Raw genomic sequence first — 27,941 nt, 5'->3', positions numbered from 1 at the left:
TGCAGCTCCCAGTCAAAACCAGTTTACCCTTGGAGCCAGGGTAATGGGGGATTGGGATGCTTAGGGGTGACCTCATTTTGTGGGGATCAAAGGTTGGACTTGATGACCTTGGAGAACTTTTCCAACCTAAATGATCCTGGGATTGCACAGAAAGGAAAACCAGGAAGCTGCCAATGCAATTTGGAAAGATTTTTATTAGGGTAAAGTAAATGAAATAAAACAAAACAGAGCAATTCGTGGGTGGTCCCAGGGCAGCCAGGCCACCCCCGTGGGTGGCAGAAGCCATTCCACAAGGTGAAGCCGGGGCCTTTACAAAAAACCCCACATGGAATTCTGAAGCATTTCCACCCCACCAGAAAGGACACAGGACAAGATTAATTAAAGAGTTCCAGGAGAGATGTCATCCCACAGAACGGTGTTTGATTGAAGATGAGGCACAGCAGGAAGAGATGTGGGCCTGGTTTTCAGGGAGCAGCCTCGGAATTCCAGGCCTGGCCATGGATCTGGATCCCGGGTTTTCATCCTCTGGGTTGTTTGGCTTTAGGATGAGCTCTGGCTCCCCAGGTAGGATCCACGGTGGCTGCTGTGGGACCTCCGGCCGTACCAGGAGCCCCCCATTCCCGAGGAGCCTCCGTAGCCAAAGGCACCCCCAGACCCAAAGGAGCCCTTCGCCCCCAGCACGCCCCTGTAGCCACAGGACCCGCGGGAATTCTGCATTCCGTAACCAAAGGAACCCCCATATCCAAAGGGACCCCTGATCCCCGAGGAGCCCTCGTAGCCAAAGGAGCCCCCGGATCCGAAGGAGGGTCCCACCCCCACCGTGCTCCCAGCCCCAAAGGAGCCCCCGACCCCGTAGGACTCATCAGAGATGCTTGGGATGGAAGCACCCAAAACCATGGGATGGGACGATCCCACCACGCTCTCCTGGGAGCAGGTGCTGAGGGTGGGACCCGGGAAGGTGAGGACCACGGGAGGAGGGAACACCACGGCTCTGGAATCTCCACAGGAGGTAACGCAGGGCTCCAGGCTCCTGCTGTAGGCACAGGGCTGGGAACAGGCCACCTCGCAGCCCTGCAGGCACTCGGAGCCGACGTTCGACATCATTGCTCGGGATTTGGGATCAAGCTGGGAGAGGAAATGTGAGATCAGGCAAGCAGCACAGTCAGGCCACAGGTTCCCAGTATGAACCAGTTGCATTTTGTCCATTTCCAGCTGCTCCCAGTTCAAGCCTCCCTCACAAAATAACCATTTTTCCTGCTATCTCCTTCCTTCCTGACCTGTTTGAGGCTTCTCAGTTCTTCCTTTCCTACCACTACATCTCTTTTTCTTCTGAATCTCTCTCAAAAAAAAAAAAAAAAAAAAAAATCTTCCCCTTTTCTCTGGGGCTGAACTGTTGATCCTTAACAATTCCTTGCCCAGAACAGCCCCTTGAATTCCGTTTTCAAGTAGATCTACAGGAAGATTTGCCTTCAGAAAGTGCCCACAGAAAATCCTCCTTGCTCTTTTCTTCCCTTTCCCCCAACTTTTCTAAATCCACTCTTCTCTCCCTCAGCTTTTCTAAAACTGTTGGAATTTTGCAAGATAAAAAAGGAGAAATTTCAAAGTATTGAGGAGTACAATGAAGTGAGACTTACCTTGTCGTCTTGGAGGGAATAAATCAGTGGAGCTGCAAGGATGGAAGATTTCTCAGATCTCTCCCCTTTTATCCCATTTTCAGACAATAGGGAGGATGTGATGTCATCCATTATTTACGAAATTCTTATCACTTACAAAGAAACAGATCCTTTTAAGCCTCAGCATTGTTTTCATTTCAGCTTGTAATTATGGATCTTTTCCAGCCCTGCTTTGAGTGACATAAACCCAACCCCCAAAATTCTCCTTTTGTCTCAAACTTCATGGAGGAAAATCCTTTCAGCATAATTCTGGTTCCAAAAGAAACAGGAGCTGATCTCTGTGTTTATTTTCCTTCAGTGACTCGCAGGAAGGTGGCTTCCCTCATGTCACTCACACAATTGGGGCGTAATCCTCAGATTTGGGTGAAATCCCTCCCAAAAAGAATCATCCGACCTCAGATGGGGGTCAGGGCTCTTTGCAACCCCTCCTGCATCCACGGATTGAGGGGATGAGACAGCAAAACACATTTCAAAAGGCATTGAAGTGACACTTGAAGTTGTCTAAGGCCTGAAACCTCTGAGTAATTTTAATCAAATCTCATTTGGGGATGCTGAGCTCAGCGCTGTCACCAGGATGTCACCAGTGCCACTGCAAGGGCACAGCCCAAGATCACCAGGCCTTTATGGCACAAGATGGATCCCAAACTTGGAACCTTGGAATCATCTTGGTTGGAAAAGCCCTCCAAGGTCGTCAAGTCCAACATTTGAGCCATCACCACCTGGTCACCCAGACCAATGTCCAGTTGTTCCTTGGACACCTCCAGGGATGAGGACTCCAAATCCCCTATGTCAGCCGCTTCCAAAGCCCTTTCCATGAGGAAATTCCTCCTGAAATTCTTCACAAATGAGTTTGACCTTCAAAATTATCTCATCATCAACCCAAGCCGTTCTTTCGTGCAGACTTGCAGGGTTGATCTGTCCAGGCCTCACTTAAATCATTAATGAAAAATAACAGGCAGGGGTCAGGTTCCATTGTAAATCCAGTCATCCCTGGGATGTTGCACAGGAACCGGGCTGTAAAATTCCCACACAATGAAAAAGCCAAATTTATGATATGAGAGCCAGATTGTATATGTCGAGGGTTGATTTGCTAATTGGAAACTATGAAAATAATTACAGGCGTTAGAGGAGTCACACAGAGGAAAAAAATCAGAATTTGGTAAGGGTGAGAGATTTTATGGGATGCTTCATACCCCAGGAGCTGCCTCCAAAGAGGTATAAAAGCAGGAACATCTCAGGAGTCTCCTCAAACCTTCTCCTGACTTCTCCTGCTACTCCAGGTGAGTTGGATTTAAGCTGATCTCTGCTCTCTCTCATTCTCTGTAGCGACAGTTTTAAAAAAGGACTCGTTCCTTGATTTTGGGCATTTTAGCCAGGAGACGTGGCAGTGAAATCCTGCTTCCGGTTGGAGTTTCACTGCAGTCACTTGGGAAAAATCAATCTGATATTTAAGACAGAATTTTAGGAGTCATTTGATTTTTTCTTGTGGCTTTTCAAAGCTTGAGGTGCAAATTTAAAGCTTAAGTTTACTGAAAAACCAAGTCCAAGGTTTCTTCTACAGGAGAGGGAGAAATGCTGTCCCAGGGCAGGAGGATTTGAGGGACGAGGTGAAGCCACACCTCGATCCTGTGGCCAGTTCTGGGTCCCCCAACTCAGGAAGGTCATTGAGGGGCTGGAGCAGCTGGAGAAGGGTCTGGAGAATCCTGAAAGAGTTGGGGGGGCTCAGCCTGGAGAAAAGGGGGATCCAGGGGGAATTTTGGGCTCTTCCAGGGGGATTTTGGGATCTGATCTCAGGGAACATGGCTAGGACAAGAGGGAAAGGCCTCGAGCTGTGCCAGGGGAGGCTCAGGGTGGGAAATCTGGGGAAATTCCTCCTGGAAAGGGCGGCCAGGCCTTGGAAGGGGCTCAGGGAAGTTTGGACTGGCCACTCCTGGAGGTGTCTGAGGAAGGACTGGACACTGGTCTGGGTGACCAGGTGGGGCTTGGGCACAGCTGGGACTCGATGCTCTTGGAGCTCTTTTCCAACCTCTGGGATCCTGGAGTTCTGTGAGCAGGAAGGACAAGGAGCTCATTTGCTGTCCCTGACATTCCCTGACTCCATCTTCTCTTCCCCAGCTCCTCCTGCAGCCTTGAGAACCATGAACTGCATCAGCTCCCGGTGCCTGCCTGGCTGCGAGGTGGCGTGTCCCGAGCCCTGTGCCTACAGCAGAGGCCTCGGCCCCTGCGTGGCCTCATGTGGGGACTCCACAGCCCTCGTCTATGCCCCACCCGTGTGGATCACCTTCCCTGGCCCCATCCTGAGCTCCTGCCCCCAGGAAAGCATCGTGACATCATCCATGCCCCAGCCCTCCGGTGGTTCCTCCTACAGCTCAGGGATGGGAGGCTACTCTGGTGGCCTGTCCAGAATTGGGGGTTCCTATGGATCTGGGGGCTCCTATGGATCTGGGGGCTCCTATAGCTCCGGGGGCTCCTATGGATCTGGGAGCTCCTACGGATCTGGGGGCTCCTATGGATGTGGGAGCTCTTCTGGGGGCATGTCAGGGAAGGTGGGCTCCTCTGGATGTGGGGGCTCCTCCTCGGGGGGCTGCTACCTCAGGAAATTCTACACCAGCAGCAGCCGTGGATCCCGCCTGGGAAACTGAGGCATCTGAAGATCTGCAGGCCCGGGAGATAGAACCCCATGATCCAGACCCGCAGCTGGGACCGGCTTTTGGAGATGGCAAAAGCATCAACGGGAGCCACCCTGGCTCAGGACTTCTGGGAACTGGGCCCACACCTCTTCCCTTCATTCCCCCTTTGTCTTTAATTAACAACAACTTCTGTTAATCACCCTTCAGTGCCAGCTCCTTCTTTCCATTGTGCCAAGAGAAGAAAAACAGAACAGCTTGAAAGGCCTGGCACGGAGTTTGTCAGTGCAGCCTTGACAGGAGAAGAACAATGGGTGGAAGGTGGATTCTTCTTGGACAGTGGGCAGAAGGAAGGAGTGTCTGTTTGGTGTCATTTGTAGTGTAGCCTATTAAAATCCTCCTGCATCATCACATTTTGTTGGGATTTCCTTTCTCTGTGGGGCCGTTTCGGTCCCATCCTCTCCTCTACCTCCCTAGGTTTCCTCTAGCTGGTTCAGTGAGCAGCAATTACGGGGTTTTATGGTAACTGGGAGGTAATTGTTTAATTAATTGGGGTTGTGAAATGGAGGGTTGGATGAGCACCCAAAATTCGAGCAGAAAAGGGTTCAGTTGCTCTCTGGGGGGCACGGAGGTCTCTGGAGGTGACGACTTTGAGCTGCAGGATGAACAAGTGAGGGGTGGGGTGTGGTCAGCTGATGGCTGGAAAGCCACAAGGTTTTTATTTTACACCCTGGTTTAGCTCAGCTCCTCCCTCCTGAAGGAATCTGTTCGTTCCTGGAATCATAAAATCCAGTCCTTGAGGCTGGAAAAAATCTCCAACGTCATCAAGTCCCATCTTTGGGACCAGACCAGTGCCATCTCCAGTCATTCCTTGGACACCTCCAGGGGTGGCCACTCCAAACCTCCTTGTCCGCCCTTTCCAGGAGTAATTTTCCCAAATTTCCCACCCTGAACCTCCCCCTGCACAGCTTGAGGCCGTTCGCCCTTGTCCTGGCCCATTCCCTGGGACAAAGCCCGGCCCCACCCATTCTGCCACCATATTTAGAACCAGTTTTTAGGAATTATCGTGATTCCCTGCAGAATTCCGAGGCTCAGGAAAGCTGAACACATTTTCAGGAGTATTAAAGAACACAAACCAAGATGAAAATGTGAGGATGGGATGGGAACCAAAGGAAATCCACCAAGGAACCTCTCCTTGATTTCTGAGCCGTCACTCTGAGCTGGCAACGCCAAACTCTTCAAGACGTGGAGAAATTTCTCCTGGCTGTGGCATCATCAAACAGCTGCTTTTATATGACAACAAAATATCACCGGGCTGTGCAAGAGAGGATTTCCCAAGGGAAGAGTGACACAAGAGCTCAGATCCCGCCTGGTGCTGTTGTTTTCTGTCGGGATGGGAGCACAGAGAGAACCCTGGGTGAGTCCCAGGTCTAAAGATGTGGCAAAGGTGACCTAAAACCCGGCTTTACTCCCTTGGAAAACATGGGAGCAAGAGCAGGAACCCCCCAAAAAAGTTTAAAAGATGTTTTTAATGTTTTTTTATTGCACTATAGAATCCTTAATATTTATTAAATCAAGAAGGATGAACTGAAATGTGGGAAATATCAAGAAAAATAAATTGTCAATATGAGAGATTCCTGCTTGGAAAATCAAATTTTTCACTCTCTCTTTAAGCTGAAAATGGATTTAAAAAATCGAATTGACAGCTCTGGAGGTAAATAGAAAATTAGATGACACACGACTAAAGTTGCTTAAATTCCCTGTGTGCCTAAAGAGGTTTAGGAATTTTAATCTGCCATTAATTTAATGATGGCACATAATAAATTCACCAGCTCCGAGAAAAACCTTAATGGGGCTGAAGGAACAGGCTCAATTGGAAAACAATTAGATAATTTGTTTGCAATCGTGGTGAAGCTCTGAAGAGAGGAGGCAAAAGATCCCACAGAATTTCAGTTCAGCAAATCCCAGAATGTGTCATAGGGTGAAACCAGAGCTCCAAATTCCTGTTAAAGTGGCCTGAAAGTGACTCCAGGATTTAGGAGAGGAGAATTTCAGCTGGCTCTGGGCAAAGTGGTTTCCAACCGAAGGATTTGTAGGAGAAAAGGTGGAAAAGAAAACGTGAGGCAAAAATAGGGATATAAAAGATATTTAGTGGGGAATATTGATGGTGGAAAATTTGTTGTCCCCCCCTCAAACCCAGTGCTGAGTGGGATAATTGCGTCTGGTTCTCATCCTGGAGCCGCCAACCCTCCCAAATTCCTGAATTAGGCCAAAAGGATGAGTTGGAAATAGGAGTTACAAGGGAAAAAAAAACCAACATGGGAATTTGAATGCAACAGAACTTTAATGGCAGGGAAGGGGTCGGGGCAGAGTCACAGGCAGGGAGCACAAAGGACGATTCCCAGGGCTTTGGGAAGCGATGCAGTTCCACAGAAGCTGGAGAAGGTGATCCCTGAGATGTCCTTAGCTGGCAGCTTCCCCAGGAGCTGAGCCCAGCCCGCGGCTGCTGCCGGGGGAGCCGGGGCTGCCTCAGAAATAAAAGGAGCCGCAGTTTCCTCCTCCAAACCTCCTGGAGCTGGAGCTGCCTCCTCCGTAGGATCCCCCTCCATAGGAGCCGCCCCCAAAGGAGCTGCCCCCACCGCAGGAGCCCCCGAAGCCGCCACCCGAGGAACCGAAGGATCTTCTGCTCCCAAAGGATCTGCCACCTCCATAGGAGCCCCCAAAGGAACCGCCTCCATAGGATCCACCCATGGAACCGCCTCCATAGGATCCCCCAATTCCCCCCATAGAACCGCCTCCATATGATCCCCCAATTCCCCCCATGGAACCGCCTCCATAAGATCCCCCCATGGAACCCCCTCCATAGGATCCACCCATGGAACCGCCTCCAATGGATCCCCCAATTCCCCCCATGGACCCGCTACCCCCTCCATAGGATCCCCCAATGGCGCCCCCGGATCCAGAAGATCCCATGGCCCCCGACGGGAAGGAGGTGCCCACGATGCTCTCCTGGGGGCAGGAGCTGAGGATGGGCCCCGGGAAGGTGATGACCACGGGCGGAGGGTAGACCACGGCCCGCGAGTCCCCGCAGGAGGTGACACAGGGCTGGCTCCAGGCGTCCGCGTAGGGCTGGGGACAGGACACCTCACACGGGGATGAGCAGCCGCTGCTCATCATCGCTCCTGACGACATTCTTGGGATGGACGGCAACCTGTGGCAGCACAGCAATCAGAACTGCAGTGCCCAGAATTCCAGAGGAAAAAGAAATCCTGCTCTGGTGCCTTCCATGAGCAGGAAAAAAGGGGGAAGGAGAGTTTGGGAAGAGTCAGGTTTGTCCCTTTTCTGCGTTTTTCTGCACTGAGCTCTGCTGATTCTTAAAGGGTTTCCTTCTGCCCTGGCGGTGCTGGGAATCCTGGAGGGCAGAGCCAAACTCAGAGGCCTTTGGGAGCAGCTCATCCCCAGAAGTTTTTTGGACCATAAGATAAAGTTACCGTGGTCACCAACAACCTGGAATTGATCCCAGTGCCTGCAAAATTCCAGTCCTGTCATTGATCCCGTGCCTACAAATGCAGGCATGGATGGGACTTTGGATTTTAAAGCCTGGAAAAGGCAAATGGAATTGCTGGGCACCACAGTTTTTGCAGGAGAGCAAGCCCTCCGTGTCCTGGAGACACCTTTTGGGATGGAGAAGAACCTGAAGCAGGGGATAAATCCTAACTACAATGCCCAAAATTCCAGAGGAAACAGAAATCCTGCTCTGGTGCCTTCCATGAGCAGGAAAAGAGAGTAAGAGTTTAGAAAGATTCCTGAAAACATCTTTTGGGAAGGAGAGAAAAGACAGAAAATATTTTCCCCTATTCATGCAGAGGACAAAGAAGATCCAACTCACCAGGTCTGGAGAAGTGGAGACGAGGAGCAGCCGTGGATGGCACTGCAGAATTCCAAGGGCTCTTTTATACTTTTTCTGACCCCCAGTGGGATGGGAACTGCGCTTTGTGCAAGAGCTTCCCACGCGTTACCAAACCATGTTTTGCTGGCTGGATTGTTTCATTAATTGGCCTAATTGTTCTCCTAAGTGACGTGATAAATTCATTATTAATCCCAAGTCACGTTCCAAGCACTGCACCCCTTGGGTTTGATCCCATTTGCTCCACATTCCGACCCCCAGGAAGTCACCTCAGAGCTGGTGCTGTCCCTGGGCCTCGCTGAAATTAAAGCTGGAATGAGTTTAGATCCACTTGAGGGATTTATTGATTAATAAATCTGTTTCCTGCACCATAGTTCGCTTTCCACCCCAAAATCGGGATTTTGAGGAGTTGGTGGAACTGCTGCCACTTCCCAGAGCTGCCGGAATGGGAGAACCAGCAGCAGAACCCAGGAATTTCCATGTAAATCGATATTTCCCAACCCAACTGGAGGAACCCAGAAAGTTTCACATTAATTGAGGAGTCAAGGAGGAATTGCTGACTGGCAGAGCTGTCAAACCCGGGGATGTCACCGGGGCCTGACAGGGCTTGTTCGGGTTCTGTTGCAAGATCTTAACCCCGATATCAGCTCCTTGTGTTCTGTTTTCCAATCGGGCCTGGAAACACCAGAAATGTGGGGAAAGGAGTTATGTAAATACCGACAATGAACTTTATCGTGATAGAAATGTGAAATACGGGATGATCACAGAATTTTGGGATTGTTGAGGTTGGAAAAGAGCTCCAAGGTTTTTTCTATGGAGTCCAGCCTGGGACTGATCCCCATCTGGTCACCCAGACCAATGGCCAGGTGTTCCTTGGACACCTCCAGGGAGCCCTTTCCAAGGTCTGATCACCCTTTCCAGGAAAAACAAGATGGAATTCCAGCTCCAAACTGGAGTCACTTCCCTCTCACAGCTGTGACCGAGAATCAAATCTCAAACCTCAAATCTCGAACCTCGAATCTCAAATCTTGAATCTCCCCTTTAACTCAAATCTCAAATTTCAAATCTCAAATCTCTTCAGCTGACTTAGATTTAGAATCAACCCCCCCCGCCAGTCTGGGATTTGATGACACCAATTTGTGTGAGATGTTTGTCTGTGGCAACCACCCCAAAATATCCATCACATCTAAAACCCTCCTAGATGTTTCTGGTGATTGATAAATTGGGAATTTTGCTTGGAGATTTCTCCTCCTATTTATACATTTCCGCCTTTCACCAGATGAGGTTTAAACCCAGGAATTCTGCTGGAATTTTCAGGGAATTCAAGAAATTCCCTGAAAAAATAATCCTGGCCAGTCTTGAGATGCTTTTATTGTGTTTTAGATGGAATCAGCTTCATGCACTCAAAAATATTTTGGTTTCTTCCTCCAATGATACCTCCTGGACACGTGTCTCCCTGGAATATTGCAGCTGTCCCAAAAGGGGACAAAAGGGGAATTAGGATAATTAAGGTGACAAAAGGAGAATTATGAAAATTAATGTGACAAAAGGAGAATTAGAATAATTAAATGCTCTCCCACAGGGCTTCCTTGGATGACAATGAGCATCCAAGGAATTTATTTAAGTACTTTTAATGAGCTCCTTGGCTTAAATGGGTATGAAAAATGACCCTTCCCATCCAAGGATTTATAAACACAAAATTTGGGGGTTTTCCCCAATTCTGGATTTCCAGGGAATTTTCTGCAGAAGAAAAAATATTTCCCCTGGCAAAGCCAAACTGATTTTTATCCTTGCTGAGGGAATTCCTGATCCATTGCCCTTCCAAGCCAATTCCCAAGTCAAACCAGGTCAGGAAATAGCAGCAGCCACAAAATCATCTAAAAATTATTTAAGGATTACAGCAAGACAAAGGGTGTGTGCATGTATTGGCCGATGAAGAGTTGATTTACGAATCATTAGCACTTATCAAAGCAATTATTACAATTAGAAGGCGCTTATACAGCAAAAAGTGTCGCTGGTGATGTCCCAAAGTTGTGTTGCATGGCCTGGGAGCCGTCAGGAAGGGTATAAAAACTGGGATTTTCCTGCAGCTTCTCCAGTACCTTCTCCTCAGTCCGGTTTTCCCTGCGAGCCCGGTGAGTTCTCTGCCTCTAATTCCATTTCCATTAACTGGGATGCGGCTGTTGGTGCTGAACTGGGAAATGATTCCTTGTCAGAGCTCTGAATGGATAAGGAATTTGGACTCGGGGCTCTTTCCCAAGCCAAATTGTTCCATTCTATCAGTTCTGTCTCTTGGGAAGGGAAGTTTTTTGTGGCTGGAACTGTTGGGAGATGCAGATCTCAAAATGTGAGGTTGTGCTGTTCCCAACCACAAAGGGAAAGTGTCAATTAAGCACTGATTATTTGATGGGGAGGTTACAGCTTAACTACTCCGAGCTTGGCTTTTATTCAGGATGGAGGGAAAAGAGAGGAGATCTCGTATTTATAGGGCAATAATTCCTTCAGTCAGGAAATTACAGATTTTATCATCCTGGTGATTGTGTAAAGGCCCAGATCTCCCGGAACATTTAAATTTTTCTCCTTTGCAGAGCTGCAGTTCTCCCTCTATCATAAAAGATGTTGTCAGGAATCTCTCTAAACTCTCCTTCCCCTTCTTTTCCTGCTCATGGAAGGCGCCAGAGCAGGATTTCTTTTTCCTCTGGAATTCTGGGCACTGCAGTTCTGATTGCTGTGCTGCCACAGGTTGCCGTCCATCCCAAGAATGTCATCAGGAGCAATGATGAGCAGCGGCTGCTCATCCCCGTGTGAGGTGTCCTGTCCCCAGCCCTACGCGGACGCCTGGAGCCAGCCCTGTGTCACCTCCTGCGGGGACTCGCGGGCCGTGGTCTACCCTCCGCCCGTGGTCATCACCTTCCCGGGGCCCATCCTCAGCTCCTGCCCCCAGGAGAGCATCGTGGGCACCTCCTTCCCGTCGGGGGCCATGGGATCTTCTGGATCTGGGGGCGCCATTGGGGGACCCTACGGAGGGGGTAGCGGGTCCATGGGGGGAATTGGGGGATCCATTGGAGGCGGTTCCATGGGTGGATCCTATGGAGGGGGTTCCATGGGGGGATCTTATGGAGGCGGTTCCATGGGGGGAATTGGGGGATCATATGGAGGCGGTTCTATGGGGGGAATTGGGGGATCCTATGGAGGTGGTTCCATGGGGGGAATTGGGGGATCTTATGGAGGCGGTTCCATGGGGGGAATTGGGGGATCCTATGGAGGCGGTTCCATGGGGAGAATTGGGAGATCCTATGGAGGCGGTTCCTACGGATGTGGTTCCTTTGGGGGCTCCTATGGAGGGGGCAGATCCTTTGGCTCCGGGGGCTCCTATGGAGGAGGCAGATCCTTTGGGAGCAGAAGATCCTTCGGTTCCTCGGGTGGCGGCTTCGGGGGCTCCTGCGGTGGGGGCAGCTCCTTTGGGGGCGGCTCCTATGGAGGGGGATCCTACGGAGGAGGCAGCTCCAGCTCCAGGAGGTTTGGAGGAGGAAACTGCGGCTCCTTTTATTTCTGAGGCAGCCCCGGCTCCCCCGGCAGCAGCCGCGGGCTGGGCTCAGCTCCTGGGGAAGCTGCCAGCTAAGGACATCTCAGGGATCACCTTCTCCAGCTTCTGTGGAACTGCATCGCTTCCCAAAGCCCTGGGAATCGTCCTTTGTGCTCCCTGCCTGTGACTCTGCCCCGACCCCTTCCCTGCCATTAAAGTTCTGTTGCATTCAAATTCCCATGTTGCTTTTTTTTTTCCTTGTAACTCCTATTTCCAACTCATCCTTTTGGCCTAATTCAGGAATTTGGGAGGGTTGGAGGCCCCACCCAGCTCCCTGCCAACTTCTCCAGATCCTTCCCCATCCCAAAGTTCTCAAATAATTCATATTTATTTAAATTTCCTGCCCACAACATCTCTTATTCTCAAACTTCACCAGTTTGAAGTCTGAAATCCTTTTCCAACTGGGATTGTACAACCACTTCCTCATCCCTGATTTTATCCATGTAAATAAATAAAAACATGCACAAGAATTAATTCCTGCAGCCAGAATTAATTAATTAAGTCAGGCTGGTCCAAAAGCTCCCTCTGGAGCTGCTCTGGGGAAGGGAATTCCTGCCGGGAACGGCAGAGAGGCTCTTCCCTTCCAAGGGGCTTTTGGGGAATTCCTGGGGCTGAAACCTGGCAAGAGATGAAGACCTGGAGTTGGGAATGCCCCCGAGAGAGCCAAAAACAGGATAAAAGCTGCAGGTGGCTGCTGCTGTTAAGGAGAGAGAAGGAGGAGGAGAAGGAATCCTCCTGGCAGGGCTGGCACTGCTGAAAGGAGCTGGAAAGGAATTCCAGTGTCTCCAAATTTTTCCGAAGCTGCCAGAGGTTGCTGGGTTGGGCTGCTCCAGGAAAAGCAGCCCCTGATAGGTCCTACTGATCCCCATCCTGATCCTGATCCATTAATTCCCCATCCCTGGAAGTGTTCAAGGCCAGGCAGGATGGGAATTGGAGCCACTGGGATGGTGGGAGGTGTCCTTGCCCATGGATGAAGGGATTTCTAAGGTCCCTTCCCACCCAAACCATCCCATTTCTGTGATTCCTTTAAAATCCTCTCTCAGGGGCCCATCCCACCTTCCCAACTCCAGATTTTTGTGCCACGCTCAGCTGAGGAGCCCTGGATCAGGTTGGCACCACGATCCCAGGACCTGCCACCCCAAACCAGTTGTTTTTGAGCACCCCCAGCATTTCCTGGGCTCATTTTTCTCCTTCCTGCTTTCTATTTTTTTGGTTTATTTTTGTCACGACCTCCGTGCTCTCCGTTCCCTCCTGGAAGCAGAGCGATCCCAGAGGCTCCCCTGGGCAAAAGCACTCATTGGGAATGCTGTGAGGAAATGCTTGGGGATGGTTTTGCAAACACCCACTCATGTTTTACTCATGCAAAGCGCCGTGGCTCTCTGAAGTTAATGACAGGCTGCGGGAATTAAACCAGGACTGAATCATAGCGTCCCTTCCAAACAAATGTGTCAGGGCCACCCACGTGATTCCCCTGACTCAGCCTCAGGAATTCGGATCCCTCTGGTTCTTTGGGATTAAAAGCCTGCCCCTGTGTTTGTTATCCTAATGATACCATTTCAATCCACTTGGACAAACACTCACCTTCCCAAATCAGGGCATATTTGGGGATTTAAATGGGACTGGGCTTCTCTCACCTTGGGGGCTGAGCTTCCAGCATGCCATGAATTTCTGCTTCGCCCCAGCATGAACTGGGGCTGTAACTCTTTGTCCTCTGGATCCAAAGTTGTCCTGAGCGACCTTAAATAAATCCTGGGGTTTTTTTTCCTGGTTTTCCCTGTGTTAAACAGGGAATTATTGTCTTTGGTGGCTTCTCCCCTAGCTCTGAGTTTCCCACACTCCTCCACACTCCAACATTTTTCTGGTGACCAAAACCACCAGGAAAGGAACTGGGGATGGAGTGATTTATCCCACACCAGGATCCCTCTGACCATCCCACTTTTCCCAAAAGGGACTTTCCCACTTCCGATTTCTTCACGGGCACGAATTTTGTGGCAGAGGAGGAGTTTTGTGCTAAACCGGGGCTCCACTGGCCACGTCAACTCCCGGTGTTGTTTTATATCCTAGAATCCCAGGATTGTTGGGGTTGGAAGTGACCTCTGGAGATCTCCCAGGGCAGGTGACACAGGGACACATCCACGTGGGTTTGGGATGACTTCCAGACAGGGACAATCCGAATTCTGCCCTCCCTGGGCAGCAGCTCCATGGAAGGAAGTTCACCCTCATGCTGAGGTGGAACTCCTCGAGGTTTGGAACTTGGGATGAGTCGGATCCTGGACTCAGACACCAAACGAGGAGCCAGAGCCCCACGGGCTCAACCGGGAGTGGCTCTGGGAGCCGACTCGGCCACTCCAGTCCAGCCGTTCCCATAAACACGTCCCAACAAGTTTGGAAGCAGCCAGGAACACTCACAGCTAATGCTGGGTTAGGCTCTGCTGCATTCTTGGAGGCCAGGAAAACAAATCCTGGGATTAAGGAGCTGCAAGGACGAGCCTTGCAAAGCTCAGGAGCTTCTGCAAAGCTGAGCTCACCCCGGGTTTTCACCTTGGCAGAGCTGCAAGAATAAATTTGAGCCTCAAAACTCTGAAATGAGAAGAATCCGGGCCCAAACAACAGCGGTCATGTGCTGGTGAGAAAAGGGTAATCAACACAAACAGTGAGCAAAGCAAAGCAATTACTGTAATTACCCCTCAAATTTGGTTTGGGGAGTAATGGGACCTAATGCCCAAATATGACGTTATTTTCTTGCATCAGCCTGGTGGTCCAGCTGGGGATATAAAAACCATTCCTGACTCAGGGAGCTTCCAGCGGGTCCTGTTGGCTTCTCCTCGGTGAACTGAGTAAGTTGGATTCTGATATAACTTCTTCCTAAAATAATACAATAAAATGAGTCTGATTTTAAAAATGTTTACGTTTAACTCAGCGCTGAATTTTGGATTCGTGTTCTGCCATTCTGGAAAACAGTTCCATTTATTTTCATGGAATAATCAAAATAATTTTGATTATTCATCCAGAAGCGCTGCGGGATCATAGTTTAAAAATGTATTTGCAATCTAGATAATATTAAAAACATTTAATTCTATTGCTTTATGAAAATTTAATGGATTCAGCCTTTAGGTAACCTTAAAATACCTCAGCCAGCAGCTTCCACCTGGCAGGGCGGTTCTGACCTTGTGGCTTCCAATTTTTATCTGATTTTGGGCAGAGGTGGTACAGATATTTAAACACAAGTTTTAGAAATATTGAGATGGGCAGAGCTGCAGTCACCCGTGGATGAGGACACAACATCCCTGTGGATGCGGCCCTACAAAATTCCTGGTTTTCCTATGCAGGAGATACAGGAATGACCCAAAAAATGTCAGCTTGGGAAGCTGCTTTGGGTGGTTTTGTTCTGTTTATGCAAAGCTTTGGTTTTATGCAAAGTGAAAATATTTGAATCTGTTTGGGATGTGCTGTGCTCTGTGTTTAGGTCTGGTTTTAAGTTATTCCTTTCCTCTGTTTTGGTCTCTGATCAGGGTCAATTCAAGGACAGGGAATTCAGAGTTGTAGCAGATTTAAAGGGTGGGAAGATCAGAAGAGCACCTGGATTAGGGTTTAAATTTGGGTGAATTATGCACATTTGGGCATTGTGTTTAGAACGCAGAAAGAAAACGAAAATGGCTTGAGTCAAACTCAACCCCACCCAGGCTTCTCCAATATGCAGCTAAAAAAATAAATAATCACCTGGGCTGAACCCAAAATATTCAACTTAATCTGCAACAACAGATTAAGCGGCACCTTCACTGGGTGCTTTGAGATGGAATTTGGGTAAGGTTGAAATGATGACTTGAAACGGACTTTTGTGCTGTTTTCCAAATCCCCACCTTTAAATTTATTTCAAAACCCGAAAGAAGAACTCAGCCCTGGTTTGGGAACAGTTTTAATCCCTCTGAAATTTAAATCTGGGACAGCTGCTCTCAGGTTTTTGTTGTGCTTCAGTTTTTCCTCATGATCTTGCAAAAGGTTTTTATTGAATTTTCCAAGTGAGTTTTGTGCTCAATATCTGTGGCAAAGGCACCTGTTCTGAACTGACTGCACTAATTCCGTAATTATTGGTATCCTTATGGATCAATTCCATCACAGGGATAATAGTCCTTGGATTTTTATCTTCTTAGCCCAGACTTTGCCCAAATTGGGTAAGGTAAAACCTCTCATGTTGTCCATTCCTACAGTGGTTTATGTGTTGCCCTCATTTCACTGAGCTCCACCCCTGGAGCCCAAATTGCACAGGAGAAAACATTATATTAATTAAACAATGGCCCCAAAGGGGTCATTTGGTGTCCCCAAAGAGGTATTTTGGTGTCCCCAAAGAGGTGTTTTTGTATCTCCAAAGGGGTGATTTGATGTCCTCCAAGAGGTGGCTTGGTGCTGCCAAAAGAGGTGGTATGGGGTCCCCAAAGAGGTGTGTTCTGGTGTCCCCAAAAGAGGTGTTCTGGTGTCCCCAGAGAGGTGTTTGTGTTCCCAGGGCTCTGGATGTCACCAAGAAGAGCCAAGCCAAGCAGAGCTGAGTGGTTATCTACCCACCTCCCACCTCGTGCCTTTCCAGGGATTGATCCCATCCCTCTGGCTCCTTGGGATTGACATTTGTCCCCTCCTTGCAGGTCCAGCCCAGCCGCAAGATGTCCTGCGAGAAAACCGTGTGCGGTGAGGCCTGCCCCGATCCACGCGCCGCCGCCTGCAATGAGCCCTGCGTGGTGGCCTGTCCCGACTCGCGGGTCATCATCTTCCCACCACCCGTGGTTGTCACCTTCCCGGGGCCCATCCTCACCACGTACCCGCAGGAGACCGTGGTGGGCTCCACTGAGTCGGCCGAGCTGGCCGGGGCGCTGGAGGCGGGCGTGCCCATCGGGACGGGCCAGAAGGGCCTGGAGTGCCTGGAGTCCTGCTGCGTGCCGCAGTTCGTGGCCAAGTGTGACCCCCCGTGTGTCACCCAATGTGCCCCACCCTGTCCCCCGCCCTGTGCCCCACCCTGTGCCCCACCCTGTCCTCCGCCCTGTCCTCCGCCCTGTGCCCCGCCCTGCCCCCCACCTTGTGCCACCAAGTGCGCCCCACCGTGCCCCGCGCCCTGCGCCGCACCCTGTGCCACCACCTCCTGTGCCACCAAGTGCGTGACCAAGTGCGTCCCCACCTGCACCACGCCCTGCGCCACGCCCTGTGCCACGCCCTGTGCCACCAAGTGCGTCCCTGAGCGCTCCTACACCTTCTCCACCCGCTGGAAGCACCCGTGCCAGAGGGGTCTCTGCAAGAAGATCTGAGCTATTTTTGAGGGAAATAACCACAGAAAGGAACGAGGGAAGAAGTGAAGGAATACGGAATGTGATCTGAAGGCTGCCGGAGAGGGAAGCGCCACTGGAAACCAGGACCCTGTGTTTTAAGTCTAGGATAGAGCTTTAGTTTAGTTCAGGCTTTTCTTTCTTCTTGGGGCTTTGCCTCTTCTGTCTGTGCTTTGGACTTTCTCTGCCCAGTTTGACACCACGCGTGGATCGGAACCGAGGGATTTGGGGAATGGTAGGGATTGGAAGGTCTTAGCAAGTGTGAGGGGAGGGGCTGTCGGGCTGGAAGGGGTCAGGCTGGAGCAGGTGATCATGATTTTGGGTGATTTTGGGTGATCTGGGGCTTTTCTCGGAGCCGACTCCTCTTTGTCTGCATTGTTCTCTCTGCAAATGTTCGGCTCCACTTTGCATTCCCATTAAAATGCTGCTGCATCAAACCCGTTCTGAATTCCCTTTTTCCTCTGCTCCTTGGGCTCTCTTGGTGACACTCAGCCTTGGATAGAGGGACAGGCGACCTCCAGGCCCTTCCTGGACTGCTCCAAACATGACTGAAGGTAAAATTTAGGGTTACATTTCTGGGATAAGAGATTTTATCCCTAAAAAAACTCTGGTTCTGCATTTTCTGGGATAAGAGATTTTATCCCTAAAAAAGCCCTGGCTCTGCATTTTCTGGGATAAAATACTTTATTCCTAAAAACATCTGGCTTTGCATTTTCCAGGATAAAACCTTCAGATTGAAGCTAAATGGGAATGTTTAGTGTCCTGTTCATACCCAGCCCTGTTTGGGGATTTTCTTCCCTCTAAACAAAGGGAACTGAGCCAAACCCAAGCTTTTCTCCACATTTCTGCATCCAAACTTTCCTGAACTGCTTTTCCAAGGACTCTTCTCCACCTCTCCGCAGTGACAGGGAGGGACGTGGAGCTCCAAATTCCAGGAGCCGGTGCCAGCAGCGGATCCCTCCGGGCAGTTTGGGATGCCAGGCGTGTCCTGCTCATCCCATTCTGAGCTATTCCAGGTGCTGTTTTTTATCCTAAAGATCATGTTCAGTTCATTCTTCCCTAATGGCCACGTTGGAGCTGGAATTCCGGGTCATTCCCCGCCCCAAAATTACCCCTGCCCCAAAATATCCCAGGGCTTCCGCACAACAAAAAGAGCCAGCACGCTTCCCAAACATTCCCAGGCTGGATTACGCCTGGACCTGGAATGTTAATTTAATGTTAATTAGGTTTTATTTGGGTTACATGCCCTAAAACTGGAATAATCGATCTGGGAAAGAAAAAAAAAAAAACAAAAACAACAAGGTCATAATTTTCATTATTTCATCATTTCACATGGTTTATTTCCTTATCTATTCCGAATACTTTTTTTTAATTTTAGTAAATTGATGATTTTCACCCTAAAGTTGCTCTTCTCTTGTTTTATGGTGCCAATAATCGAGACTTGAGAACGTTTCCCTTCAGCTCAAGTTTAAAGAGGGGCTCCCAAAATCCATTGGAATCCCTCAGCTCAGTCATTCCAGAAGTTCACTCTCTTCATATTTTCAAACAAATTGGGGTTTTTTAACACTGAAAAAAATATAAGCTAAATAAAAATAAATACTATTTTATTAAGAACCAAACCCCAAGTTACCAGGCTGGAAAAAAATCCATTTCCAGCAATTTTGCCTCCTTAATTCCCCACCAAATTCTTTAGAAAAAGGGATTCTCCAACTTTTTTGTGGATATCCATGAAAAGCTTTAATATACAGAGGTGGGAAACAAACAAACAAACAAAAAAAAAAAGGGATATTTGAAGAGAGAAGTAAAACAAGAAAACCTGAGGATAATCCAGCTGTGGAAAAAACACCAAAACCACTTGGAAAAAAACTGGAATTCCTCTTGGAGATCAGGACTGCAGATCAAGATTGGAGATTGGGATTGGAGATCAGGACTGGATATCAGGATTAGAGATTGGGATTGGAGATAGAGAGTGGAGATTGGGAATAGAGATTGGGATTGTCCCCCCAGGGGAGGAGAAGCTTTGGGGTGACTCAGTTGTGGTTTCCAGGACATGAAGGAGTCGAAAAAAACAAGTGAATGAACAATTCCCAAGGGATGGAGGGGCAGGATAATGGGAACTTCACCTCGATATCATTTTGTAGTGAGGGGCATTGAAATACATCAAGCATTTCCAGAAAAAAATCAGTTCTATCCCCCCGAAAAAAATGCAAAATTCCTCCTTAGATTTGGAAAAACATGGATTAAATACGATCTTAGAGAATCCTAAACCTAACCCAACCCTAAACCTAAACCTAAACCTAAACCTAAGCCTAAGCCTAACCCCTAACCTTAACCCTCCTGTGATTCCCTGTCTCGTGTGGGAGGTGCGGGCCCGGAAAGAGCAAGGGAAAAGCTGATTATTGCTAATTAATGCTTAGTAAAGCAGGATTTTCTGTGGGCTCAGCAGCTCCCAGGGGAAGTCTGGAGCGGGCGCCGGGTCCTGACTCAGGAGTGATGTCGGGGAAATTAAGATCTCTGAAAAACATCTCCAGATTCCTGAATCATTGTTTGCCCTTCTTCATCCTCACCCCAAAACCTTCCTCCTCCTCCTCCTCCTCCTCAGGGGCTGGGAATGATCCCTAGATTTCTCTGTGGCTCCTCCCCTGGAAATCGTGTTTCCCCTGCGATCGCACTGACTCAAGCTGCTGCCAAAACAATTTAATTTTAACTTGAATTTTAATCCTCCCCTCGCCATCTCGGTGTTCTCAGATCTCGGGACGATGTCAAACCCTTGTTTTTCCCACCCAACCCCTCATTTGCCCAACACCCAGTGGGAATTGGGTAATTTTTGGTGCCAATTTCCTCACGGGGATTATTAAAAAGTCTGAGGTGAAATCCCAGCCCTGGCTGTTGATTCAGCGGGGAAGGAGATCCAGGGAGGAGCCCAAGGCCTTGCTCCTTTCATCTCCTGCGCTGGCTCTGAGCCAGGAATTCTCCATTTGGAGAAACAAAAACAGGGGATGGAGAGGCCAATCCACATGGGGATATTGATTTGGCGGATTCTGATACCATTTGGAGAAAAAAAATCTATATGAAAGCTCACAGCAAAATAAATCTTCAGCTCGGGAGTTGTGCCAAGGGTGGGAATCGCCCTCCCTGTCTGACATCCCAAAATCTCTGGGATTTAAAGGCACGCCAGGTGGAGTTTTGGGAGAAACAATGGTCAGAATTGCCTTGATTGAGAGACAAAAGTAAAAAAAAAAAAAGGCATTTGAGGGACAATGGGGACACAGAGGGCAGGATTTGTTCCCTTCCCCCGGGGCGAAGTGAGGCTCTATAAAAGCTCCTGCAGCGAGATTTTAAATAATTTTTCTGCGATTCTCATCCCATCTCCTGCTGTGCCACCACGTAAGTCAGGTCTGGGGGGTCGGACAGGGTTTGAGCTTGAAAATTATTGAATTTACCACTAAAAAATTCACAAGGAGAGGTGGGAGATGGTTCAAGATTTGGGAACAGAACAGTCGGAAATAAATGAGGCAAAATGTGTTAGTTCTGAGATGAATTTAATAAATGAATATTTGGAATATGAATATAAGAAATACGAGTATTATAAATATGAAAGTTGAAAATATTAATATTGGAAATATGACTATCAAAAAGACGAATTATGAAAATTTGAATATTTGACTAGTTGAGGTGTTAAGGTATAGGTTGGACTTGATGATCTTAGAGGTCTCTTCCAACCTCATTATTCTGTGATTCTGTGATTCTGTGACTATTGGAAATATAAATATTGAAAAGATTAATAATTGAATGAATGTATGTATGAATGAATATTAGAAAAATGAACATTGGAAATATGAATATTGAAAAGACAAATTTTAAAATATATGAATATTTGAAATATGAATATAAAAAATATAAGAATTATGAACATTGGATTTATGAGCACTGAAAATATTAAAATTGGAAATGTGAATATTGGAATATATGAACATTGGAAATATGATTATTCGAATAAATAAATAATAAATATTAATAATTAATAATCAATACTTGATAAATAAATGATAATTGATAAATGATAAATTATAAATAAATGAGGGTTCCCCTTTGCTCTGTCCCCTCACGTTGTCCCCTCTCTGTGTTACCTCCAGCCCCGCAATGTCCTTCCAGCAGCCCTGCGCCGTGTCCTGCCCCCAGCCCATGGCCAGCGCCTGCAGCCAGCCCTGTGTCACCTCCTGTGGGGACTCCCGGGCTCTCATCCACCCCCCGCCCGTGGTCATCACCTTCCCGGGGCCCATCCTCAGCTCCTGCCCCCAGGAGAGCATCGTGGGATCCGAATTCCCAGCGGGAATGGGAAATTCCTTCGAGTCCGGAGCTGTCCAGAGCTCCTTCGAGCCCGGAGCCGCTTCTGGTGGCTGGAATTTCTCCTCCTCCTCCTGCTTTTCCCGAGATTCCTACCCCTCCTATCCCCGAAATTCCTACCTCTCTTATTCCCAAAATTCCTACTCCTCCTATCCCCGAAATTCCTACCCCCGCCCTGCCAAGCCCAGCAAAGGTTTGGGTTACCAAATCCAGGTGAAAAAGAAGCAAATCCGCAAATAGAGAGCGAGGGGAGGGCTCCGAGAGGGGCTGGGGCTGCTCCTTCATCCCAGGAATGATCCCAGGATTGATCCCAGGAACGATCCCCAGGAGCAATCCCAGGAATGATCCCAGGAACAATCCCAGGAATGATCCCAGGAACAATTCCAGGAGCGATCCCAGCCCCGCGATTCCCTCTGGATCGGATCTCCGCTCACAATTCCCATAGATTCTGCCTTGCTGTGAATTTGCCCAAATTCCTCTGAGTTCCTCTGAATTCCTCTGTAATTTCCTCTGAATTCCCTCTGAATTCCCCTGGGATTCCTGGCGGTGCTGCTGTCATTGGATGAATCCCATTTCTCAGCCCCAATAAAATCCTTTCTGCATCATGATCTGGAGTTTTCTGTTCAGGCAGGATGAGCTCTTGGAGCATTTCTGGAGTGAATACTTAATTTTTCATGGAATTTTTTTCCAAGGACTGCGGAGCTCTGTCCCATCTGGTTCCCTGGGAACGAATGGGAATTTTCTGACAGGTGAATCCATAAAAACATTCCCTGGAAGAGCCAAACCCTCCTCCCAAGATCTCTGGGATAATGGGAGAGTTTGGTCCCATGGGTTTGCAGAGGTTTTATAAAAAAAAGAAATCCAAGAGATTTGAATGCAAACACAGAAGTTTATTGGGATAAAAGTGGGCGAACATTTCGGGGTTTGAGGAGGGAAAAGGCAAATTCAGAGATAAGTGACATTAAAAACAAGGAGGGGGAGAGGAAGAGCAGCTCCCAGGGGTGCTGAGGAGATCCCAGGGGTGCTGAGGAGATCCCAGGGGTGCTGAGGAGATCCCAGGCGTGCTGAGGGGTTTGCATGGAAGTTGAGCATTTCCCACAGGTTCTGAAAAGTTCCCATGGATCCTGAGCAGTTCCCATGGATTCTGAGCAGTTCCCATGGATCCTGAACATTTCCCATGGATTCTGATCAGTTCCCATGGATCCTGAACCATTTCCAAGGATCCTGAACAGTTCCCATGGATTCTGAGCAGTTCCCATAGGTTCTGAACATTTTCCATGGATCCTGAGCAGTTCCCATGGAACCTGAATATTTCCCATGGATTCTGAATATTTCCCATGGATTCTGAACAGTTCCCATGGATTCTGAGCAGTTCCCATAGATCCTGAGCAGTTCCCATGGATTCAGAGCATCTCCCAGCCCCATGGAGCTACATCCCCCCACTCAGCCCCTGCCCCAGCTCCTGCTGCCACTCCCCCAGGTTCCCCCATGCCCTTTCCTGGTTCAGCAGGGCCCGCAGCCCCCGGAGCGCTGCCTCCAGGCGTTCCTGGAGGAGGAGAAGAAGCCTCCATAGAGCAGAGAGCCCTGCAGGCCCGCGGGGCGCTCCATTCCCGCTGGGAATGCGGATCCCACGACACTCTCCTGGGGACAGGAGCTGAGGATGGGACCCGGGAAGGTGATGACCACGGGTGGAGGGTGGATGACAGCCCGGGAGTCCCCGCAGGAGGTGACACAGGGCTGGTTCCAGGTGTCCGCGCAGGGCTGGGGACAGGACACGGCGCAGGGCGTGGAGCAGCGGGAGCTGAGCTGGCTGGAGAAGGACATCCTGGAACTGCTGCGGGAAGGGGAGGTAGGGGAGGAGACGGGGTTGGAAATCAGCGCAGCAGAGCTCCTGCTCATATTCTTCTCTCTTTCCCTTCTCCCTCTCCCTCTTCTCCTCACTCCTTCTCTCCTTCCATCCCTCCCTCCAAAAACTCTCCAAAATCTCAGAAGATTTTTCTCTTTCTCTCTTCTCCCTGTCCCTCTTTCCTGCTCCCTCCATCCCTCCCTCTCATACGGCTCCTCTGTTAAAATTCAGATTTTTTTTCTCTTTTTCCCCTTCTCCCTGTCCCTCTCCCTCTCTCTCTCCCTGCCTCCTTCCCTCCCTTCCAGGCATTCCCTCTCCAAAAGCTCAGATTTTTCCTCTTTCTCCCTTATCCCTGTCCTTCTCCCCTCCCTCCCTCCCTCCCTCCCAAGCACCTGCTCTGGAAAAACTCTAATTTTTCTCCCTCTTTCCCTTCTCCCTGTCCCTCTCCTCCTTTCCTCTCTCTTTCCCAAACAGTTCTTCTCCAAAAACCCAGATTTTTATCTGGAAAAACTCTAATTTTTCTCCCTCTTTCCCTTCTCCCTGTCCCTCTCCTCCTTTCCTCTCTCTTTCCCAAACAGTTCTTCTCCAAAAACCCAGATTTTTATCTCTTTTCCCCTTCTCCCTCTTCCTTCCTCCCCTGCAGCTCCTCAGGGCTCTCCCAGTCTCCCCAAGGAGCAACTCCCACCCTAGCCACCCCAAAGTGTCCCCCAGACTCACTCAGATCCCAAGGAGGAGAAGCCCTGCTGAAATCTCAGGAATCCGGAGCTGGCATGGGAGGAATTGGGAGCCGGGAGCCTTTTATCCCATCCCAGGATCGCCCGCGGGGGTTGAGCCATCCCCAGCATTTCCCAACCCTCGGGAGGTGATCCCTGCCCGGGCTCAGATTGTTTTATCTGCCTCAGAATAATTATCAGTTTCTCCCAACACCCTCCAGTTTCTTCCTTGAGTTGTTTTTTGAAGCGGTTTCACTTCCTGAAGCATTTTGCTGATTTTGCCAAGTTGGTAAAAATGTTGAGGAATTAATTTTTTGGGGTGGAATTGCTCCACAGTCAAGGGCAGCTTCCATAGACCAGCCTGGCCTTGGACACTTCCAGGGGTGGGAAATCCATGGAATTCCCTGGGCCAGATCCTCACAGGGAACAAATCCTTCCCAAAATCCCACCTAAATTCCCCCTCTGTTCCCCCGACCCCATTCCCTGTGTCCTGTCCCTGCAGTTCCTGAGGAAAAGTCCCTCTCCAGCTTCCCTGGAGCCCCTGCAGATCCTGGAGGGGTTCTGGGGTCTCCACAGGCTCAACATTCCCAACATTCCCAACATTCCCAACATTCCAAGCCTGGATCCAAAGGGGAGGGGCTCCAGTCCCCTGAGCAACTTCATGGCTTGGGGACACCAGAACCGGGCACGGAATTCCCGGTGGAATCTCAGCACAGCAGAACAGAGGGGGAGAATCAAACACCAGGACCCAAAATGAAGAATTTTAGGGTTCATTTGGGTTGATCCCACTGGGTTTCTCCTCTTACCCTTTTAGGAGGATGAGGAGGTTGGGACAGGGATTTCCAGGTGTGGTCAAGACAGGAGCAGGTCCCAGTTTTTCTCTTTTCTTTCCCACAATTTTTCTTTCCCCAGTTTTTCCTAATCCTGGTTTTGGTTTGGGTGAATCCTCTTAACTGTAAATTCAAAGGGTTGGGAAAACTCAGAGAAACCCCAGGAAAGCTCCCTCAGGCTTCCCACCCAATGGAAAAAATAGAATAAAATGGACATTTTGGGACTGAACTCTCAGGGCTACTCAAAACCCCACTGTCCACTTTATAACTCCATAAAGGGGAGGGATTTTGGGGGGAAAAAGCTCATTTCTTGAGGAAATTTGGGAATAATGTTGGGTATGGAAAATGGAGACTCAACAGGAAATGCAATCCATGAATGACGGGAGAAGGAGGAATCTGAGGAACAAATCTGCTGAAGTTGCAGCCAGACCTCTGCCTCAGCTAGAGCTGTGCCTGGACATTCCCAGGTTTTCCACGGGTGATGCACGGATCCCCTCCCTGACCTGTCTCACCCCAGTCCATGAATCCTCCTCCCTCAGCAGTGCTGATCCCACAGATTCCCTAAAAAGTGGATGTGGAAAAACCCCCAGTTACCCCCCCCCCCGGGACATTTCATGAAGCTGGGAGTGTTCCTTGACCAGGAGGATGGGAAGGAGCTCTTCCCATTCCCAAATTCCATCAGAAGGTGCCTGTGGACAAACGTGCCTCGAGTTGGAGTCACCGGAGTCACTGTGGGTCAATAATGGGGGAAATTGCACAATTCTTTTTTCCTCGGAAAAAGCGGGGTGGGATCTGTGCTATGTCAGGACCTCGTGTTGATGGATCAAGCTCTGAGCAATCATGAGGCAATCCCAGAAGTAGGAAAAAGCAACAATGAAAATAAAAAAAAAGAAATCATTACTGCGCCTGAGTAATGCCGTGGATGTAACAACAACAGTAATAACTGCTGAGCGAAATAATCACTTTATCTGGGCCAGTGAGAGGTGGAGGGAATTTTTCTTGGATCATTCATCAGCCGTGGATGTTTCAGCTCCAACTGATTGCCCAAGAAAAGGTATAAAAACCCTCTCGGCTCTGGGCTGCTCCAGCAAACCCTCCCGACTCACTCCGAGCTCCACAGGGGTAAGTCCGAGCCTGGAATTGTTCATGGAACTGTCAGGATCTGAACTGAGCTTTGCCTGGATGCAGAATTGTGGGGCCAGCGGGGCCAGGGCAGGGGTTGGGATTACTGCTCATTTTGGGGTTACTGTTAATTTGGGATTTACTGTTCATCATGGCGGTTACTGCTCATTTTGGGGGCTACTGTTAATTTGGGATTTACTGTTCATCATGGCGGTTACTGCTCATTTTGGGGGCTACTGTTAATTTGGGATTTACTGTTCATCTTGGGGGTTACTGCTCATTTTGGGGGATACTGTTAATTTGGGATTTACTGTTCATCTTGGGGGTTACTGCTCATTTTGGGGGTTACTGTTAATTTGGGATTTACTGTTCATCATGGCGGTTACTGCTCATTTTGGGGGTTACTGTTAATTTGGGATTTACTGTTCATCTTGGGGGTTACTGCTCATTTTGGGGGTTACTGTTAATTTGGGATTTACTGTTCATCTTGGGGGTTACTGCTCATTTTGGGGGTTACTGTTAATTTGGGATTTACTGTCCATCATGGCGGTTACTGCTCATTTTGGGGGTTACTCTTAATTTGGGATTTACTGTTCATCTTGGGAGTAACTTAATTTGGGATTTACTGTTCATTTTGGGGGTTAGTGTTAATTTTGGCAGTTACTGCTCATTTTGGGGTTTATTGTTCATTTTGGGAGTAACTGTTAATTTGGGATTTACTGTTAATTTTGGGGGTTACTGCTCATTTTCGGGGTTACAGTTAATTTGGTATTTACTGTTCATTTTGAGGGCTATTTTTGTGTCAAAATAACTCCATAATTAAGAGTCAGGAGACATAGGAGAAAAGGACATGAGAAGATGGAAAACCCCGAATTTTGAGCCTCTTTGTGATCTTTTTGCTGTCTGCTCTTTCTCTTCCCAGCCCAATCTCCATTAAATCGGTCTCTGACCTTCCTGCTGCCTCGGCTTTGTGGTTCCAGACCCATCCTCAATCCCAGAAGATGTTTTCCTACAGACAGAGCTCCAGCTCCCGCTGCCTGGCCCCCTGCGGGATCTCCTGTCCTCAGCCTTGCGCGGACACCTGGAACCAGCCCTGTGTCACCTCCTGCGGGGACTCCCGGGCTGTCATCCACCCCCCGCCCGTGGTCATCACCTTCCCGGGGCCCATCCTCAGCTCCTGCCCCCAGGAGAGCGTCGTGGGGTCCTCAGCACCCTCAAACTTCCTGGGATCCGGAAACTTCCTGGGATCTGGGGGTTCCTATGGCTCCTACAGTTATGGGAGGTCCTACTCTTCCTACGGATCCTCTGGGAGCTGCAGACCCTGTTAAACATCCCAGGAATGAGCAGGAAGCAACCAAGAGCCACCACGGAGCCTCCACAAAGCCTCCAGTTCCCAGAGCATCCTCAGCCCCAAATCCCGGCAGTTCCCGGGGCATCCTCAGCCCTGCGCTTTTATGTAAATTCCCTTTTCTTTTTTTTCCCCACGGGTCCTACAAAAAAAAAAACCTACCTTGGAATGGTCCCATCCATGATCCCTGGCTGGCTGAAAGTGGGATGAAGTCGTGTCACCTTCCCACGCCTGAACACACAGGAGTCACCCCTGTGGAATGCCCAGCCCTGGAGCGATTCTTTCCTTCATTTTCCCCAGGATTTTCCATCCCCTCCGTGATATTTCGCTTCCTCCTTTCTCATTAAACCATTGCACATCAAAATCCAGAGTTTTCCTGTGGTTTTTAGACATAATTTTGGGGGTTTTCCACCAGTCTGGGTGAGCGCGGCAGCTTCTGGTGCCTTTCCACACCCGCGGAAGGCGCCCAGGTTCTTTCAGCGGTGACACAAAGTCATTCCATGAGGGATAAAGAGGTTTTGGAACTCTCCTAATCCCATTCGGATCTTCCCTCAGGGCAGGCATGGCTGTTCTCTGTTCCCAGAGAAAGTCAAACACAGGTGACTCTGGATTATTTATGTCTCAATGCCTGCC

The 27,941-nt window shown here is 49.2% G+C and overlaps 4 protein-coding genes across 4 annotated transcripts; 3 read left to right on the top strand and 1 right to left on the bottom strand.

Moving 5' to 3' along the window:
- Positions 1–174: 174 nt before the first annotated feature.
- LOC128801305 (scale keratin-like) lies at positions 175–1,670 on the bottom strand. Its single transcript, XM_053967121.1, has 2 exons — positions 1,635–1,670; positions 175–1,125 (listed from the first exon to the last, which is right to left on the bottom strand). The coding sequence occupies exon 2, from the start codon at positions 1,102–1,104 to the stop codon at positions 541–543; it is 564 nt and encodes a 187-aa protein (XP_053823096.1). The 5' UTR covers positions 1,105–1,125; positions 1,635–1,670; the 3' UTR covers positions 175–540.
- Positions 1,671–3,811: 2,141 nt separating this feature from the next.
- Positions 3,812–4,315, top strand: LOC128801087 (scale keratin-like). Its single transcript, XM_053966725.1, has one exon. It carries the CDS (start codon positions 3,812–3,814, stop codon positions 4,313–4,315), a length of 504 nt encoding a protein of 167 aa, XP_053822700.1.
- A 5,965-nt stretch (positions 4,316–10,280) lies between these two features.
- On the top strand, positions 10,281–11,967 carry LOC128801364 (beta-keratin-related protein-like). The gene is made up of 3 exons (XM_053967199.1): positions 10,281–10,342; positions 10,950–11,287; positions 11,510–11,967. Exons 2-3 carry the CDS (start codon positions 10,969–10,971, stop codon positions 11,761–11,763), a joined length of 573 nt encoding a protein of 190 aa, XP_053823174.1. The 5' UTR covers positions 10,281–10,342; positions 10,950–10,968; the 3' UTR covers positions 11,764–11,967.
- Positions 11,968–16,448: 4,481 nt separating this feature from the next.
- LOC128801085 (keratin-associated protein 10-3-like) lies at positions 16,449–17,084 on the top strand. The gene has a single exon (XM_053966724.1). It carries the CDS (start codon positions 16,449–16,451, stop codon positions 17,082–17,084), a length of 636 nt encoding a protein of 211 aa, XP_053822699.1.
- Positions 17,085–27,941: the final 10,857 nt, after the last annotated feature.

This window comes from Vidua chalybeata, chromosome 29, assembly GCF_026979565.1.
Source record: "Vidua chalybeata isolate OUT-0048 chromosome 29, bVidCha1 merged haplotype, whole genome shotgun sequence".
Taxonomy (NCBI): Eukaryota; Metazoa; Chordata; class Aves; order Passeriformes; family Viduidae; genus Vidua; species Vidua chalybeata.
This window is presented reverse-complemented; position numbering and strand designations above follow the sequence as displayed.

Bases quoted from the DNA above. Each gene is read 5' to 3' on its own strand.
- LOC128801305 (XM_053967121.1), bottom strand. From the start codon at position 1,104: ATGATGTCGAACGTCGGCTCCGAGTGCCTGCAGGGCTGCGAGGTGGCC.
- LOC128801087 (XM_053966725.1), top strand. From the start codon at position 3,812: ATGAACTGCATCAGCTCCCGGTGCCTGCCTGGCTGCGAGGTGGCGTGT.
- LOC128801364 (XM_053967199.1), top strand. From the start codon at position 10,969: ATGTCATCAGGAGCAATGATGAGCAGCGGCTGCTCATCCCCGTGTGAG. The intron at 11,288-11,509 runs GTGGATCCTATG...GATCCTATGGAG, and splicing joins CATTGGAGGCGGTTCCATGG to GCGGTTCCTACGGATGTGGT.
- LOC128801085 (XM_053966724.1), top strand. From the start codon at position 16,449: ATGTCCTGCGAGAAAACCGTGTGCGGTGAGGCCTGCCCCGATCCACGC.